Source organism: Hoplias malabaricus, chromosome 3, assembly GCF_029633855.1.
Source record: "Hoplias malabaricus isolate fHopMal1 chromosome 3, fHopMal1.hap1, whole genome shotgun sequence".
Lineage (NCBI taxonomy): Eukaryota > Metazoa > Chordata > Actinopteri > Characiformes > Erythrinidae > Hoplias > Hoplias malabaricus.
In genome coordinates this window covers 67,754,196-67,771,306 of record NC_089802.1, presented here as the reverse complement: position 1 = coordinate 67,771,306, position 17,111 = coordinate 67,754,196, and the positions used below count along the sequence as shown (strand labels likewise).

General features: G+C 38.8%; 1 protein-coding gene across 5 annotated transcripts in view; it reads right to left on the bottom strand.

Moving 5' to 3' along the window:
• The window catches only part of rapgef4b (Rap guanine nucleotide exchange factor 4b), a 44,269-nt gene extending 28,665 nt beyond the window's left edge, over window positions 1-15,604 (bottom strand). For 4 of the 5 annotated variants that reach the window (XM_066664365.1, XM_066664367.1, XM_066664366.1 and 1 more), the window contains exons 1-4: window positions 15,471-15,604; window positions 9,638-9,780; window positions 9,215-9,303; window positions 7,155-7,301 (exon numbers count right to left, since the gene is read on the bottom strand). In XM_066664365.1, the coding sequence (XP_066520462.1) occupies window positions 7,155-7,301; window positions 9,215-9,303; window positions 9,638-9,780; window positions 15,471-15,538 (447 nt within the window). In that variant the 5' untranslated portion in view covers window positions 15,539-15,604. Of the gene's footprint in view, window positions 1-462; window positions 537-7,154; window positions 7,302-9,214; window positions 9,304-9,637; window positions 9,781-15,470 lie in introns of those variants that run through there. The other variant, XM_066664369.1, reaches the window with a different exon arrangement.
• Window positions 15,605-17,111: the final 1,507 nt, after the last annotated feature.

Sequence of the window (17,111 nt, the reverse complement as noted above, 5' to 3'; positions counted from 1 at the left end):
AATAAAAATTAATTTAAAGCAAATTCCAAATTTTGAACATTAATTCAATGCCTGCCGGACCAGCAAATGGTGCACAATATTCAGCAAAATTCAGTATCGCTATATATTACATTATTAATATATGACCTGATATTTCAGTTGGTAATAGGAAAGATACAGAACTCAAGTTTGCTTTGATTAACTCAACCTCACCCATTATTTGAAATGGATGCCACACAGAAATATAAAATAATTTTGGCTGTAATCTGAATATGAAATATGACTTAAATAAACAACCTGAAGCATCCAGTAAACAAAATATCCTAATTTCTACAATCTATTACATAAAAAAAATCAGTATTACATTGTAATGCAGATATCAGAACACCAGTATGGATGCTAAATTACCAAGCAAACACTAAACTCCATTTGTTGCAAAACAACAGAAGAGCAGGTGAAAAAAATTACCCAGGCAAGACTTACCCAGGAACTGATTTTGTAGAAAAGTCTGACAGTTTCTTTTAAAAAAGAGACTCTCGGCTCTTCCAAAACACACCACCATCATCTGTTACAAGCTCAGAAATGTCCTATCTCTCAGAGGATACATAGATGCTCAAATGAGGAAAATCTACTTCCAGCCACTCGTACTTGGTTTGTGTGTGTGTGTGTGTGTGTTTATGTGTGTGTGTGTGTGTGTGTGTGTGTGTGTGTGTGTGTGTGTGTGAGAGACTGGACTCCAGGCACTGCCAGATGACTGCTATAAGCCAATCAGGGAGCTGATCCCAACCACACAACACTTGTACTGTGAGGGGTGGAAAGAGAGAATGTGTGTGTGTGTGAGAGAGAGAGAGAGAGAGAGAGAGAGAGAGAGAGAGAGAGAGTGAGAGAGAGACAGACAGACAGAAAGAGAGAGAGAGAGAGAGAGAGAGAGAGAGAGAGTGAGAGAGAGACAGACAGACAGAAAGAGAGAGAGAGAGGGGGGGGGGGGATGTGAGATGGGGTGTATAAGAGCCTTAAGATCAGTGTATGTGCGCATGTGTTTGAATGTGTGTGTTTGTGTGTGAGGGAAAGAGAGAGGGAGGAAGAAAGAGTGAGATGAATGAATGAGAAAGCGAGAAGCATGGGCTGCTAAAAGGCTCTTGAGAGCTGGCAGTCTCATGAATTATTGAGGATGTAAATTGTATTTACACAGAGCAGACAGACAGCTAAGTGTGTGTGTCTGTGTGTGTGTGTGTGTGTGTGTGTGTGTGTGTGTGTCTGCACGTGACAATCAGGAACAAAGAAATCAAATTTAGTGCATTAAAATGGGCTTGTTCGTCTTTTAAAAGAGCTGGGCTAGCCTCATATTGAAGGTCTTCCTCTCTTTGCACCTCAGCACATTAGACATGCTTTTAGTGCACTATAAACACATGATAAATTATGACGACTAACAGCAGCCCTCATCATAATAATGATTTTCACATATGTCTGCATAAAGGAATAATAAACAGCACATTCCCTAATGGATAGCCAATGTAGTGTTGTATGTGAAGGAAACTGTAGCATATTTCAACTTCTATTAATTAAAATGGCAAAATAAACATAATATACTTTCATACAAACACACACAGACACACAAAGTACATTACTGTGGTGTGAGTCCAATATAATACCAGTGTAACTAACATACAGGGTATGTTCCATTACTGTCAACCCTATGCAATTAAGTAAATATGTTGTGTTTTTTTTTTCCCATCAACCCTCACTATCCACCCCTCACGCCCATTTCTGTCTACACCTGACAGCCAGCTATAAAATTGTATTATCTGTTTTCTCACTATCAGGACAGGACACAATCTACAAACTTGTTTCTCTCAAGTCATGTCATAAAGAAGACCTCGGAAAGGCTGGTCCTAAAACAACTCCAATCTTTGAACATGGACCTACCAAGACCCCACACAGTTCCCCTACCAGACATTTCTAACATGTGAGAATTATGTTCCTTTAACTGAGGAGGATGCGTCAAATACTTTTAAGCAGCACTGTGGAAACACATGTAACTCTATCAGAGTAAATGTATTAAGGATTCTGATATTCTCTGTGGTAGTTTAATGAGGACTACGAAGATGTTCTCAGCTGCACTCACACCATAGGGCAGTTCCCAAACTTTTGCTGCAGTGCCTCTATGGAGTTGCAAACAAAATCAAGTCAAGAGGAGAAAATATATGTTGTGAATGCCAAACAGAAAAAAGATATATCAAATATATATTTTTAAAAGATACTCAATTACTTTATTATTCTTTGCAGTTATTCAGTCATTTGTATTTTGCCAGATTTGCTTTCGTTTTATGTTGTTGTTTTTGTGGATTTATCTGATAAGAACCTTAAAAATTTGCTTGTGGGATCCATCATATGCTCCTGCTTAGGTCTTAGGAGAAGGCATTCACCTTAAATTTCCAAAGGTCACAGATTTCGGACTGACAGGTGCTCTGAAACCTCACCTGGGACCGAGCCACGCCCACTTTCAAGCATTTTCAGTCATTGCAGAAGAAACGTTTTCCATTATACAACAGCAGGTAAACTGAATTTTAGCATTAAAATGTTGATTATTTATATATTTCCACATTGCTACGTTATACATTTGAAAACAAATTCAAATAATTACTGTGCTCTTTTTCATGACCCATGTATTTTGTTGGTTTATTTATTTATATATGTCATTGTTGTCCTACATACACCAACATCTGTCTAGTTAAAATATAAAAGAATATTCTGGACAAACTTGCTACTATATGTTGTGTGTTAATAAACATGTCCTAGTATGAATTCAATATGACTTTAATATAACCCTGAATATTTAGCACAATTCACTAAATTGGAGTGAACTGCGTGGCGAGAAAACACTTATGTAGAGAAGAAATATGAATATATTAAATATTTACAAATAATCCAGCCATTAATTTTTAATGTTTGTATCAAATTGGAAATGTGTGGCTGTGTATTGGACAAATTATTATTCGAAAATTCTTTTATAATTAAGTATGTTTTTGTACCCCCTCCCCCCCTCCACATACACACACATGCATGTCTTTTTGTGTGAGACTCCACTCTAATTTCTTTTCCCTTAAAATAACTCCCAATTTTTTGGGAACCACTGCCCTAGAGGATTAATCATTTAATCAATTTATTTAAAATAGAGAGAGAGAGAGAGAGAGAGAGAGAGAGAGAGAGAGAGAGAGACAGAGAGACAGAGAGAGAGAGAGAGAGAGAGAGAGAGAGAGAGAGAGAGAGACAGAGACAGAGAGAGACCATTTGCTTCATTAGATTGATTTATAATTCATGTAGTAAAATGTCTGTGTGGAAAACCAAATCAACATTTCCCTCACTGACTGATAAGCATCAAACCAGCAGGCTGCATATGTGCAAGCGAACAAATGAGTCACATATGTTTGTGTGTGTGTGTGTGTGTGTGTGTGTGTGCGTGCACGCGTGTGTAGATGTAATAGAACAAAACATGCAAAGAAGGCACATATGGTCATCTATAAACTGAGAGTAAGAGGTGATAGTGCTCACATATGCAGCAATAACAACACTGGTGCCGGGCTCTTCTCTGACATCTGCTTCACAAACGAGCAGTAGACACTGATAAATACATCAGTATGTTGAACATATTTTTGTAAACCCCCCATAAATATCTGACATTTAGATTTTTCACTGAAATATTACTAAATATCTACATTTTTTTGAAGAACCGTTACTGACAGAAAACAAAGCCTCAAAAGCTCTGGCTCTTCTTACGCTTACTCTGAAGGATACATGGTAAGGGATCTGAGACCAGCAGTGATCAGTCAGGTACGTCCTCTTCTGGGTATGTTCTTAACATATTCTAAATGCTTGCCATAGTACCTGAAAAAAGCTATCTTTTAACATTATTAACATTTGTTGCACACATAGATTTGAGAAAAATATTTATATAATAATACAATTTTATTTCCTTCTATTGGTTATTATATTTTAAAAGAAGGTTAGATTTTTGTAAATAATTTAAACAAAAGATCAACAGCATATGCAGCAAAAAAAGCTTTTATATCCTGTTTTGCTCATGTTCACCAGGATTCCCAGTATTTTTGGGGGTCACAGTAGATCAAACAATAACTAATATCACCTATATAAACAAGAAAAATATCTTACAGAAAATATGAAATGCCTTACAATGGAATGGGCTACAAATAGACTATAAAGCTAGTGAGTGTTTTATAATGAATGGCTCTGGGCAGTACACACAACAAGCACACAATGACCCACGAGCACAACCCTACACTATAATATAATGCTAGCACTTCCTGTTTTTATTTTCTTTTTATGTGTCCTTGTTCCACTGTTTGCTGCTCTTTTTGTTTCACACACTTCAAAGGCCTCTACATGCAGTATACATTTTCTTAGAGACAATGATGCACATCTTATTATGACGAAGTAAATGTAAAAAAGAGACATCTTAAAAAGATGACACAATCATGCTTAAGAATGAAAAGAACACCCGGAGGGTGGGAAGTTGGGGGGGGGGGGGGGGTGTTGTCTTTTATGAACATAAATGTGTTGAAGGTCTACAAAGTATTAGTAAAACTACATGACAGTGGAAATTCCACTTCAGTAAAAATAGTCTTTTATGTTGTAAACGTGTACATGTGTGTGTGGTTTTTTTTTATATATGACTGGAGATGTATATATGACAGGAGAGATGTATAATAAGCTATATATGGAGTGTGAATGAAGCTGAAGTTGTCAGAGAAGGCAGTGCCTATCTTGAAAAGAGAAGTGAGCATACAGGCTGACCAATAAATCATTAATTGATTCATTTTCTGTAACCGCTTTTCCAGTTCATGGTCTCAGTGGGTCCAGATCCTATTCGGAATCACTCAGTGCAAGCCAGGAACACGCCCTTGACAGGGGTGCGCCAGTCCATCAAAGTGACATCACACACAATTACACACTCTCACAACTATAGACATTTTTTCATGACCAGTTCACCTATCAATGTGTGTTTTTGGACTGTGCGAGGAAGCTGGAGCACCTGAAGAAAACCCATGCAGACATAAGGGGATTACACCAAACTCCTCACAAACAGTCACCAGGGGCAGGGCTCAAACCCACAGCCCAGAACCCTGGAGCTGTGTGACAAAGATCCTCTCTGTAACACCATCGTGCTGCCTCACATCCTGTTATTATTCATTTATAATAATAGTCAAAAGTTAGGGCGGCACAGTGGCGCAGCAGGTAGTGTCGCAGTCACACAGTTCCAGGGACCTGGAGGTTGTGGGTTCGATTCCTGCTCCAGGTGACTGTCTGTGAGGAGTTGGTGTGTTCTCCCCGTGTCCGTGTGGGTTTCTTCCGGGTGCTCCGGTTTCCTCCCACAGTCCAAAAATACACGTTGGTAGGTCGATTGGCGACTCAAAAGTGTCATAGGTGTGAATGTGTGTGTGTCTGTGTTGCCCTATGAAGGACTGGTGCCCTCTCCAGGGTGTATTCCTGCCGTGCGCCCAATGATTCCAGGTAGGCTCTGGACCCACCGCGACCATAAACTGGATAAGTGCTTACAGATAATGAATGAATGAGGATGAATGAGTCAAAAGTTAGACACTACTAAAATGATGGACCCCTTTAGAAACTTCAACAAAAGAGGAATTCCTAAATAACACTAATTACTTAAGCCAGAATTTCTCAAAGTGGAGAGTGAAACTATTGCAGGGGGTTTGCACCAATACAAAATAAATGAGGCATGTTTGAGCCCTGCCAACACTGACAACAGTGAAGGGGCTGGAAAAAAAATGTTTTTAACCAAAAACATTTTTTTTAAAGATTCTGAATATGATTGGGATCCACTGACAAACTATGTATACAAAATATGTATGGCTGACTTGTTTGTCATCTGTGTGTAATTCATTTTGGCTCCACATGGCAAAACAAGTGTCTAAATTGTCTGAAATTATATAAACCTGGTACTTCACAAAGTTGATATGAATACAAAAACATTGTCTAATTATTAAATATAACATAAACATTTGCAATTGGGAATTGGGAACTACAAAAATACGCTGACCAAATTATGCTTAAAGAACCTCTACAGAATCTGTCCAAGAAGAAAACCATTAAATACACTCCAGCTTAATGCTTAACAAATGCTTAATCAGAGCAGCCTCATGAAAGTTCATTTACACACTACCTCATGCAGGTTTGCTCATTAGTGTGAACCATAAACTCTATAAACATCAAGCCACTAGTCTCCTATAACCAGTGAGAAAGGAAAATATAAGTATTATATTCAATATACCCACTACTTACATTTACAGGTCTGTGGGAAGGTTTTCACTGCTGTTCTCTGTAGCCCTCCTTAGCTAAACATGTGAATCTTCAACCCAAACAATGCAGTGTATTATGGGTATCTGCTATCCACTTTTGTACACTACTTATTGCAGTGCATTATGGGTTTACTGGAGTTTAAAATGCAGCAACCAAAAACAATGCACTACTGAATATGGCACAACAAGTGACTGCTTATAGTGCCAAATGTGAAATGAGGGGAAATAAGAGGAAATATATGTGAATACAGGGGAGTCTTTGATATGAATATTTCCTGGCTTGTATATTACATTCAGACTCAATTCCCAAAAAGAAAACAAACAAACAAACAAACAAAAACATGAAAACCAAAATAGCTGGTGGTTGCTTATAATCAGATTTTTCAGAGTCAGATTAAATATCAAATTCTGACTTTAAGTTTCACCACTTCAGTTTTTTCTCTTATAAATATACCAGATTTACATCTTTAAATGAACCCTAATCCAAATGTATAATTATAAAAAAATATATATTTAATATATTCATATATATTTTTAATATATATATTCATAATTATACATTTTTATATTATATTGTATAAAATTATTCGTATTCACTGTCTCACTTTTGGCTTACATTATCTTAAGTGAAAAAAATCGTGCTTTGTGAGACACCACCCTGAGCAGCTGAAATGTATTTGTTTATAACGGCAAAAAATATCATGGCGCCCTCGCGTGGACATCAATGGCACTTCAGTGCAGGTAGACATTTTATGGCCATACGCCTCAAGCAGACGTGAACTGAACGATCCACAAACACACATATGGCAATAGTAAGACGGAAAGACCCCGCATACACACCTCCCACAGGGTCTTGAACTCTCTCTGTTCAATGCGTAGGAGTTCACTATTCTCTCGGCTAACAATTGTGGCATGTCGTGGAGTGTTGTCTAGGATTGACTCGCCAAATGCTGTGCCTATTCCCAGCGTACAGATAGTGACAGCATCCTACAGAGAGAGAGTAACACAGAGTCAAATCTGAATCACAGTGTGAGCTAATCTGCAGAATCATCTTTCTTCAATTTATTTAAATTAATTAATGATATCTTTGAGAAAGTCACTGCCTTAAAAAAGGGCATCACAAAATGGACACACAGCAAACACTTCATACAAATACTCATACTAAACCTAAAAAATTAAACACATACAAGTATTGTATGTTCAAGCAAGTGTTTTGTATTACACATTACACAGATAAAAAAAACCCCACAAATATAATATAAATAAAATAATAATAATAATTATTCTGAAAGTAACTAGATGTAGCAAATACTGTGTAGAATATAAAATCTTTCCCAGAATAATTTCTCAATTGCCCTAATACCTCTGAGGTTGGTTTGAGGTCTTTAGCGGTGCCAGGCTGTTGTAATATAATCTTCAAGAGCAAGAAACATAGGTAATTTTAGCAACAACATGCAATTTTATATTCCACGTTTTTAAGCTCAGCACAGCTGTGTTTCTCCGCTGCCCTGAAAAAAGCACTGAGACATCCAGTCCATGAGCTTCATGCTGATTTGATCAGTGCTTCACTGTGGCAGCAGAATACCCTGCGGTGCGCTTAAAGAAACAATGCCTCACACACAGCTACAACAACAGAGTGAATATTTTATTACTGAGGCATTAAACTACACATGTTCAAACAGAAAAAAAGAGAAGAAAAAGTGAATATTCATGACTGACGGTCCTAGTAGGGAGAGAGTTGGAATCGCAATGCAGTGTTTTATATGGATTCTGTGTCATTGCCAAAAGGGGGAATAAGCTTTGAGTTTTGATGTCGGACAGTCGAGATCTGTATCACAGGCACGTAATGGCTCTTCTGAACATTGTGACCTAGAGTTAAACTTGTGTGTTCAATATTAAATGCAAACACTTGATATAACTAGTTTATAACTCACACACTGCTACTCCATATGTGCTGTCCCTACTGAAGCTGGTAACTGATTGTTTATTAAGTTCTCAATTCTGTATCATATTTCTTTTCTTTCTAGAAATAACAGAAAATTATATATGGAGCTAAATATCCAACCTAAGCATTTGAATCTGAATTTTGAATATATAAATGATATTTATTTGTTAAATGCGATTAAACGCTGCATTCAATTGCTCTATTGAAGCTTAATTATTGGTTGATCTAAGGTCTAGATCTGAATTTTTAAGATCTAAATGTCTTCACTGCATGTGTAAAAAGTCTCTACTCAAAATGGTTCTGGAATCAGCATTGCTTTTGAGGCAGAAGGAGCGTAATTTGTTATCAGCCAACAGATTAATTAAATGTGACGTGACTGATTAAACCATATTGAATAGGGATACCATGCCATAAAACGGAAAATCTCCACCTAGGTCATCTGCCCAGTGCGTGCTGACTGATCAACAATGTTTGAAAACATTTTTACCCTCATAATAAAAAGTCATAGGGCTATACAAAATTATTGATGCTTAGGACATTGCTCACTTTTAAGAAGGTGCTACTTGCACATGTTTTTGATGCTGGACTTAGTGGTTGTGTGAGCACATGTCACAGTGACACTACAAAGTGACAGAGCTTTTGCTTCAGTTTCCTAGTCTATAGGAAATAGGAATATTATCTTAACAAATGTCTGGAGAGTATGCCCATGTGCACAAATCACATCAATGGCTACCTTATTATCAACTTCTTCTTATCCACCCTTGAAACTGTAAATGTAAGTTTAGGTCCATAGCAGAAACTGCAGGCTTTCTTCTGCAATTCCTTTTCCTTGATCTGATAAGGGACAGTAGGTACAGTAAATGAAGCTTCAAGAGCGTCTCCTGCTCTCTCAGGGACATGACAACACCCACACATGCAACAAAACATGTAATATTCTGGGGAATTTGACATTTACCTGATAGTTGGCTGTCTCAGACACCTTCACATCAAGTGAGCCAGACAGAACCGCATACCAGCTTGTGCCAATATCTCCCTGCCGATACACTATGGGGATATAAAATCTCTCAGTGGAGAAACTTGACTTGTTTCAACTTTACAGTATATAAAACATACAGTGTAAAAACCATGCATCTCTATCTTTGTCACATTTAATATACTACATTATGCGAACAGAGCACCAATCCTTCAAACTGTGTGAACATTTCATAATGAATGGACCAATAGAAATGCTCCAAATGTACTTGGAATAAAATCTTTTTACATTGATGTGTGTTATGTTTAGAAGGTTTTTTCCGTCTCCTGTAAAGTTACTATTTTGGGCAGCGACATCGACTGGACAGCGATTAAAAGTGTGCTTGAAAACTCAGCTTTAACTTACGTGTGATTCCTTTCTCCAGGTATTCATAGAAACCACACTGGCAGATTTGCTGCAGGAGATTGGGGTGGAAATTCTCAAAGGCCTTCACTGCTTTCAACCTCGACAGAATAATGTCCACATCCTCCCCTGAGCGCTCTGCTGGTCTGAGATATAGACATACACATACACAATGGCCACACATGGTTAGAAGAGCAAAAAACATAGAAAAATAAATGTAATACACTCTTAAAAATTATGCTTCTTTAAGGGTTCTTTATTAAAGGAAATGGTTCTATATAGAACCCTTTACATTCAAAGAACCTTTTGCATGATTTAAGAGATCTTTGCATCATGAAGAGGTTCTTCAGATTGGTGGAGAATGTACTATAGATGTTTCTATATAGAACCTTTTAGAAAATATACGGCATCAAATAGTGTTTTTCTGTTACGGTGTCAATATTGTTGTAATTGGAGAACTGTTTTTGGTGCCATATAGAACCCTTCAGGTTCAGTGTAGAAGCATCTATAGCATATTCTATACTAATCTGAAGAACCCTTCATGATGCAAAGTACCTGTTAATTATGCAAAAGATTCTAAGAGAGTTCAGGGATCTATGTTTTCTTTAATTGTATTATTTACTTATTACTAAAATATTATGAAAATTCTAATATATTTAAGTGTACATCAACTACCATCCTTAATCTATAGCATCTCAGGACACAGAAATTCATTCATTTATTTTCTTGAGTGTCCAGAGCCTATCAGGAATAATTGTGGTCAAAGGCAGGAACACACCGGAGCACCCAGAGGAAACCCATACAGACACTGGGAGCAGTACTTGAACCCACAACCTCCAGGTCCTAGGAGCTGTGTGACTGCGACATTGCCTGCTGCTCCACCGTGCCGCCCCGCAAGTGATCATATTATCCACATTTTTTTAAAACAAAATATGCAGAAGGAATTTTGAGATTTTGCTTAAGCTTATCAAAATTAGAGCCATTTACCACAGCTGACAGAGCTTAGAAATAGGAAGCAGAAACTTTTTGATGCATAAAATCAAGATGTAGCACAGTGGTAACTCTTAAAGAAACAAGTAATGCACTTCATATTTGTAATACTAAGAGCATAATGAGACCCTAAAAACATGTCAGCTTAAAACTATGGGACAGCTTATATTTTTATATATTACATTAACATGTATTTTTGTTCTTTCTATGTTTCAGCAGAAGCCCTCTTTCTGGCAATGTCTGAGCTCAAGGGGAGTTTGGACTCAAACCTATTTGTGCTAGCTAAGATACACATTCTGTCTGAACACTGAGCACTTTTGTAAGTCGCTCTGGATAAGAGTGTCTGCTAAATCCTGTAAATGTAAATGTATATTATTAAGAAAAAATTAATGAACTATGAAGTATACATACGAAATCTTCTCACACACTGGCTACTAAAGATTATACAATGTAAATCCATCCTATTATACAGATGAGGAACAAGGATTGTTCTGGCATGTTTTCAATACTGGAATTTTCCTTCTCCACATAGTTACAATTTGCTGAAGTGTTAAATAAAGAGTATAGTGTGTTTGTATAAGACTGTGTATAGTTTTAAAGGCTCTTAAGTTATTTGTAACATATAGAGCTGTTAAACATTCACTTACTTAACAAGTTAAAACAAATTAAAATTATTTGCCTTTTTATTATTGGGCGCAAACTGTGAAGATTTCCCTTGCCTTCCCTTCCCACTTAGCCTGTGTTAAATCTGATTTCGTTAGTCCTAGTTTTTTTCTTATTTTATTCCATTAAATAAAAAATAGCCTAATTTTAGTCATGTGTTTTTAAAAGTTTCACTATTTTAAGAGGTATTTATGACTAAATTTCATAAACAATATATTACAACTTATGTTACACAAAACCATTTGGCATTGATTTAGTTAAAAATCTCTGCACAAGGCGCTTGTGAACCGATACTGAGTGGACTCAGGAATTTCAATTTATGAACCATTAATACGAGTGACTCCCAGATGCTCGAAACAACGATTCATTAGGAGTCGTATGGAGGTATATTTGCTGCAAAAGAATTCTGACTTTATTCTCGGAATCTTATTATTATTATTTATTTCAATGCCGTGTCCCTAAAACCCCGTCGTAGGTTTCATTAGCAATGTCGAATGATTTTTCCCCCTCTGTATTTGGCGCCAAGGGACATGCGCACAAACAAACTCCCCTGATTGGTCAGAAGGGTTATTCCCAGAACAGTGCCCGCCTCCCAGTTCTACAGATACGAATTAGTTCTGCACCACGCTCCATCTGATGTATTTGGTGCAAATGTGAGAGCGCGCGGAAGTAGTCACGTGTGAGTAAAGAAGACAGCATTTGACACTCGTAGCCGCAGATTCGAGCAGGTGCAGTTACTGACCTGTGTTTGTGAAAGAGAAATATCACCCCCCAAAAAACTAAAAAATATATATTTCTGAGGAGACTTTCTACAGGTGTGTAACTCGCACTGCACAGATTCACATGTTGCTTTGCGAATGTAAAAATTTTATACAAGTGTGCAAATGTGTTGTGCACCATATATACAGCTACAAATGGAGCAAAACTGTGAGCGTATGATATTTTTGTACTTCTGTGTGTAGAACAGGATTTGTGCAGCTACAGTGAAGGGTTTGTAAAGGTGTAACTGTTAAGCTGTTCTTGTGGGAGAGGGGAAAAAATCTACAGGTTTGCAACTCCTGAAGTGATTTTCTCTGTGACTTCAAATGTATTGATACACATGTGTGACTATTTTCTACAACTACAAATCTCACTGTTACAGGTGCTCAGGGGTTTTGCACCAAATATACCTCCATAGAGTCGACTCCTCTTTATTATAACGGCAGGCCGCTCTTGTCCTTGCCGTTGGATGGAGCCTATTCCTGTTTTATTTCATTGCGAATTTTGTTTCCAAATCAGAAGTAACATTTATCGGTCATTCACATTTTCGTTTTTATTTGTTGATGAAAAGTGCAAAAAAAGTCTTTAAATTATTAATTTCATTCAGTTATTGGTTGTGAAAAATAGGTTGTCAATTCATATTTTTTATCATAATTTTTGTTGAAATTATTTTGTATAATTTTTGATGAAATTAACACTGTCAGTAACTCTCTTTGCCTCCAGCTTAGCAAGCCACTGTGGGCATAGCCATAAGCCTAAGGATGTGTCATATGCTATATAACAAATTCTTTTCTACTAAAAAAAACCTCAATATTAAAGACAAATATGCACAATAAATTATGGTCCAGTGGAATTCCTGCAAGTAAGCGTGATCTGTGTTTGCTTACTTGCCTGGAGGCTACAGTGACCAAAAACATGCTGACCTGAGTGATTCTGACCAGTTCTGCTGTATTCTTCAGTGTTTATGTGTGTGTGTGTTAAAGGCCTTAGAGGCAGCGGAGTGGAAACAAGTACACATTCACTGGGCACAGAGCTGCAAGTGAATTGCAAACCTACTGTCTAGCTACCGTCTGCACACTCCCCTCTTGTTCCTATCTTGCATTTTATCATTTCTTGACTGACTGCACATCCACCACCGTTGATTACAGAAGGATTAATGAAACAGCCCAATCTAAAATCTTCCTTTTCCCCACACTCGCTCTCTCTGACTCCTTCAGATGTGTCCAGATTAATAGGTCTGGCATGCATTTTCCCTTTTGTGTAGTTCACTCTCCATCCCCTGTCTCAGAGTGTTCATGTAATGCACCCCCTACGCTTGATCTCAATGCTGCAGGGATATTTGCTTAGACAGATATGACACAGTCTAAAGAACAAGGGTTAACAAGCAAAGCTCCTTGTCCAACGAAAAGGATCAACCTTCAGTGTTACTGACAAAGTAATGTTTAGGAAAATCCATCATTTACAACATCACAGGATGCCATAAATGAAATGCTTAAATGATAAACAATGGTTATGAATGATGTACCATACACAGTAATCTTCATTTTAATCAATTTCTATTAAAGGCAACATCAATAATTCTGGGGAACCACTGTTCTCTATAGTTTGTTTACATTCAGAAGCTCCACATCTTTTAAGGTGGAATAGTATGTTTGTACATGACTAAAGTTTACCATGTCTGTAAGTTTTTGTTGGACCTTATCCCTGGCAACTTTTGCAGCAGCGCAACTCCCTGTCAAAATGTAGCAGGTGACATCTTTAAAACCCACAATGGCAGCTGTAACAGCTGTAAGTACTCTTACTCGCTGTGTATTCATGTGTTGTTTTTGTGTTTTGGGACTGAACACAGCTCTGCTCTCCAGATCAGTAAAGTTTTTTGTTCTTTGTTGCATACCCAGCTCTCGCTGGAGTTTTTTCGTGAGACACAAATACAAGGAGAGTTTGAACTTCTTCAAAAGACCATGGAGTAATTTTACAAGCTACTGATGTAAGTTGGATAAAAACAAATGATATCTCTGCTGTAACTTGGAGATTTTACAAATGGCTAGTTTGTGCTAGAGGTTTGCAATTTGTCATGATTGATAAATATCTCTGGCCAATCAGCACACTGCACGGATTTTATGGCACTGTTTATTCCAACTCAGCTAGCTAAGAACCAGGAGTGCACAGGTAAAAAAGTACCCAGTGCTAAATTTCATTCATTCATTCATTATCTGTAAGCGCTTATCCAGTTCAGGGTCGCGGTGGGTCCAGAGCCTACCTGGAATCATTGGGCGCAAGGCGTGAATACACCCTGGAGGGGGCGCCAGTCCTTCACAGGGCAGTGCTAAATTTGCTTAACGGAAAAGCAAGAAAACAGACTACAGACTAGCAGAGTTGAGTAAGTACTGTGAAGTGGAAAATGCCCAAATTTGTGTTTACAGGACTAGGGAAAATAACAAACAAACAAAAAAACCTTCCCTCAGAATCTTGAAAGCAATCAAGACTTCAACAGTTATGCTATAGTCGTCACACAATGAAAAAATTCACAGATCCATGAACACTCTGTGAAGATTCTTTGAAGCGGAGAGGCTGCTTGAACAGCACAGAGCTCAGCATCAGCTGATGCTGCTGTGCCTTGGGCGCTGCTACTGAGTGTAAAGAACTGGTGCTGAGCACTCCACAGTAAAGTGCATGACCATGAAAGTCAGAGACATGCTGAAGGAATTTGATATTGATTCATTGAAATGTGATCTGCCCTTGATAGGCTCAAAGACTCCCAGCTGTAGACATCAGCTGCAGCCAAGCCAATCACACAGGCTTTAAGGTGATCTCACACTTCCTCTCATTGCCATGGTAACCTGCAGGGAAATGTGCTAAGGAGGGGTTGGGGTTCGGGAGTGCGGGAATAATGCAGCACATCTTCAGAGACACGTAGTACAATATAACTACAATTAAACATGATGAATAATATAAAGAGTGGGAGGTAGGTACTTGTGCACAAATGTACTTTGTTTTTGACTTTTTTTTTTAATAAATTATCTCTACGGTTGCTATCACACTCAACACAAGGCTACATAAAGTCTGATGCATGTTCATACCCCTGCAGCACTACAGCACAGCTTCCAGCCTTGTATGCAAAGAAAAATCGTGCATGTGGCGATTCAGTCGGGGGAATACGCAAGTGGCGTTTGTTAAATATGACAAGATATCATTACTTATAGTGATTAACAGCTGCATAATAGCCCGTAAAGCCAGGTGTTTGGAGCATGCACATGCATCAGTCAACAGCTTGGTTTGATAAACCATTTAATAAGCGTAACCTGCCACAATATTACGTACGCCGATGGCGGATTTGGCATCACGCTGTCACCTTGTTGCAACCAAGGGACTTTAAAACGGAAGGATGCGGATGTGTTTGTCTAAATGAAAGATATTTGCTCACCTCTTATCGAGGCAGACAATCCACTCGGTGGAGGCAGCTGACTGGGGGGAGACATACACCGCTACCATCTTCGTCTAGACTGCAGTGTATGGTGGACGTTATACCCAGCTACTATACGCGCTACATCAGCCTGCTTTCGTCTACAACGGGTTACACACACACTCACACAACCCCCTCCCTTCACCACCCCTCCCAACTGCTGCCGTAAACTAGATATCAGCGGCTTCGCGATGTCCGCTCACAGAAGCGGTGACATAGTAACATACATGTACCACTGCTTCCAGTTCTCATTATTAATTGTACGTATAGGTGAGGTTTTATGAACATGACAGTCCTACAGCATGTGTATCACCGTTAAATGCGACAGGACATGTTGCTGACGGCAAAGTTGCACGCACAAACCAATGGAAAACACTAGCATGTGGCCGTGAAGCAGCAGAGAGCTGACGAGGACGACTGGCCAGATCCTGCTGAGGAGGGTCAGCTTCAGCCGTGACGGCCTGTCGCTCTGGTGACAGTGGAGCTGCTGCAGCACTATGAAACTGAAGTGGGAGGGAGAGGACGTAATGAGGCGCTGTCTGCCACATCGTCCTTCCCTCAAGGAGGTCAACTGAAATATCAACGCTATGCTTTGTTCAAAAATTATATTTGCTCTATTCAATCACACTTTTGTAATATCAGTCCAAAATGCTCAGTTTCTAAGAGCTAAGGAGCTACGAAGTCCATAGTTTCCCATATAGAAGACCTATCTCTGTTTTTGCACTTACAGTTCAGTTACAGCACTAGCTAATGTTTTGTGGGACGCTAGCCGGACACTGGCCAAATGTCATGACCTAGGCTTTACTAGGGTTATGGCATGCTTTGTGTGGGCCCATATATCATAACATCTGGCCCACATAAGGTGGAGCTGCAGTTGAAGTGAGGTCACCAGACTCTCCCTGAGTCAGCCCCATCATTTCAGGCCAAATGTGGGTCATAAGAAAATTGTAGATGGGCCAGATATTTTTGGCTATTTTGGGTTATAGCCAATACATTTACATTTAGAGCATTTAACAATGGCATTTACAAATCCAGCATGCTGTCATAATTACTGAAAACTTGACCCAAGTCGTTGATTGAAGATAGCAATGCTTGCTAACCAGTGAACGGAGGGCCTAAAATATTCACAAATTAGGCTAAGGCTAATATTGTCATGGCCAGGTCACCCAAAGTGAAGTGAAGTCCATCCATCCATCCATTATCTGTAACCGCTTATCCATTTCAGGGTCACGGTGGGTCCAGAGCCTACCTGGAATCATTAGGTGCAATACATCCTGGAGGGGGCGCCAGTCCTTCACAGGGCAACACAGACACACACACACATTCACTCACATACACTTTGGAGTTGCCAATCCACCTACCAACGTGTTTTTGGACTGTGGGAGGAAACTGGAGCACCCGGAGGAAACCCACGCGGACACAGGGAGAACACACCAACTCCTCACAGACAGTCACCCGGAGCGGGACTGCGACACTACCTGCTGCACCACAGTGCCATCCGAGAAGTGAAGTGATTTATTTGTAAGTGATTTTTAAAATCGTAGTAGCTTTACAGACATCAAAAATGAAAATTAAATCAAAATGAATAACCACATGTGAGTA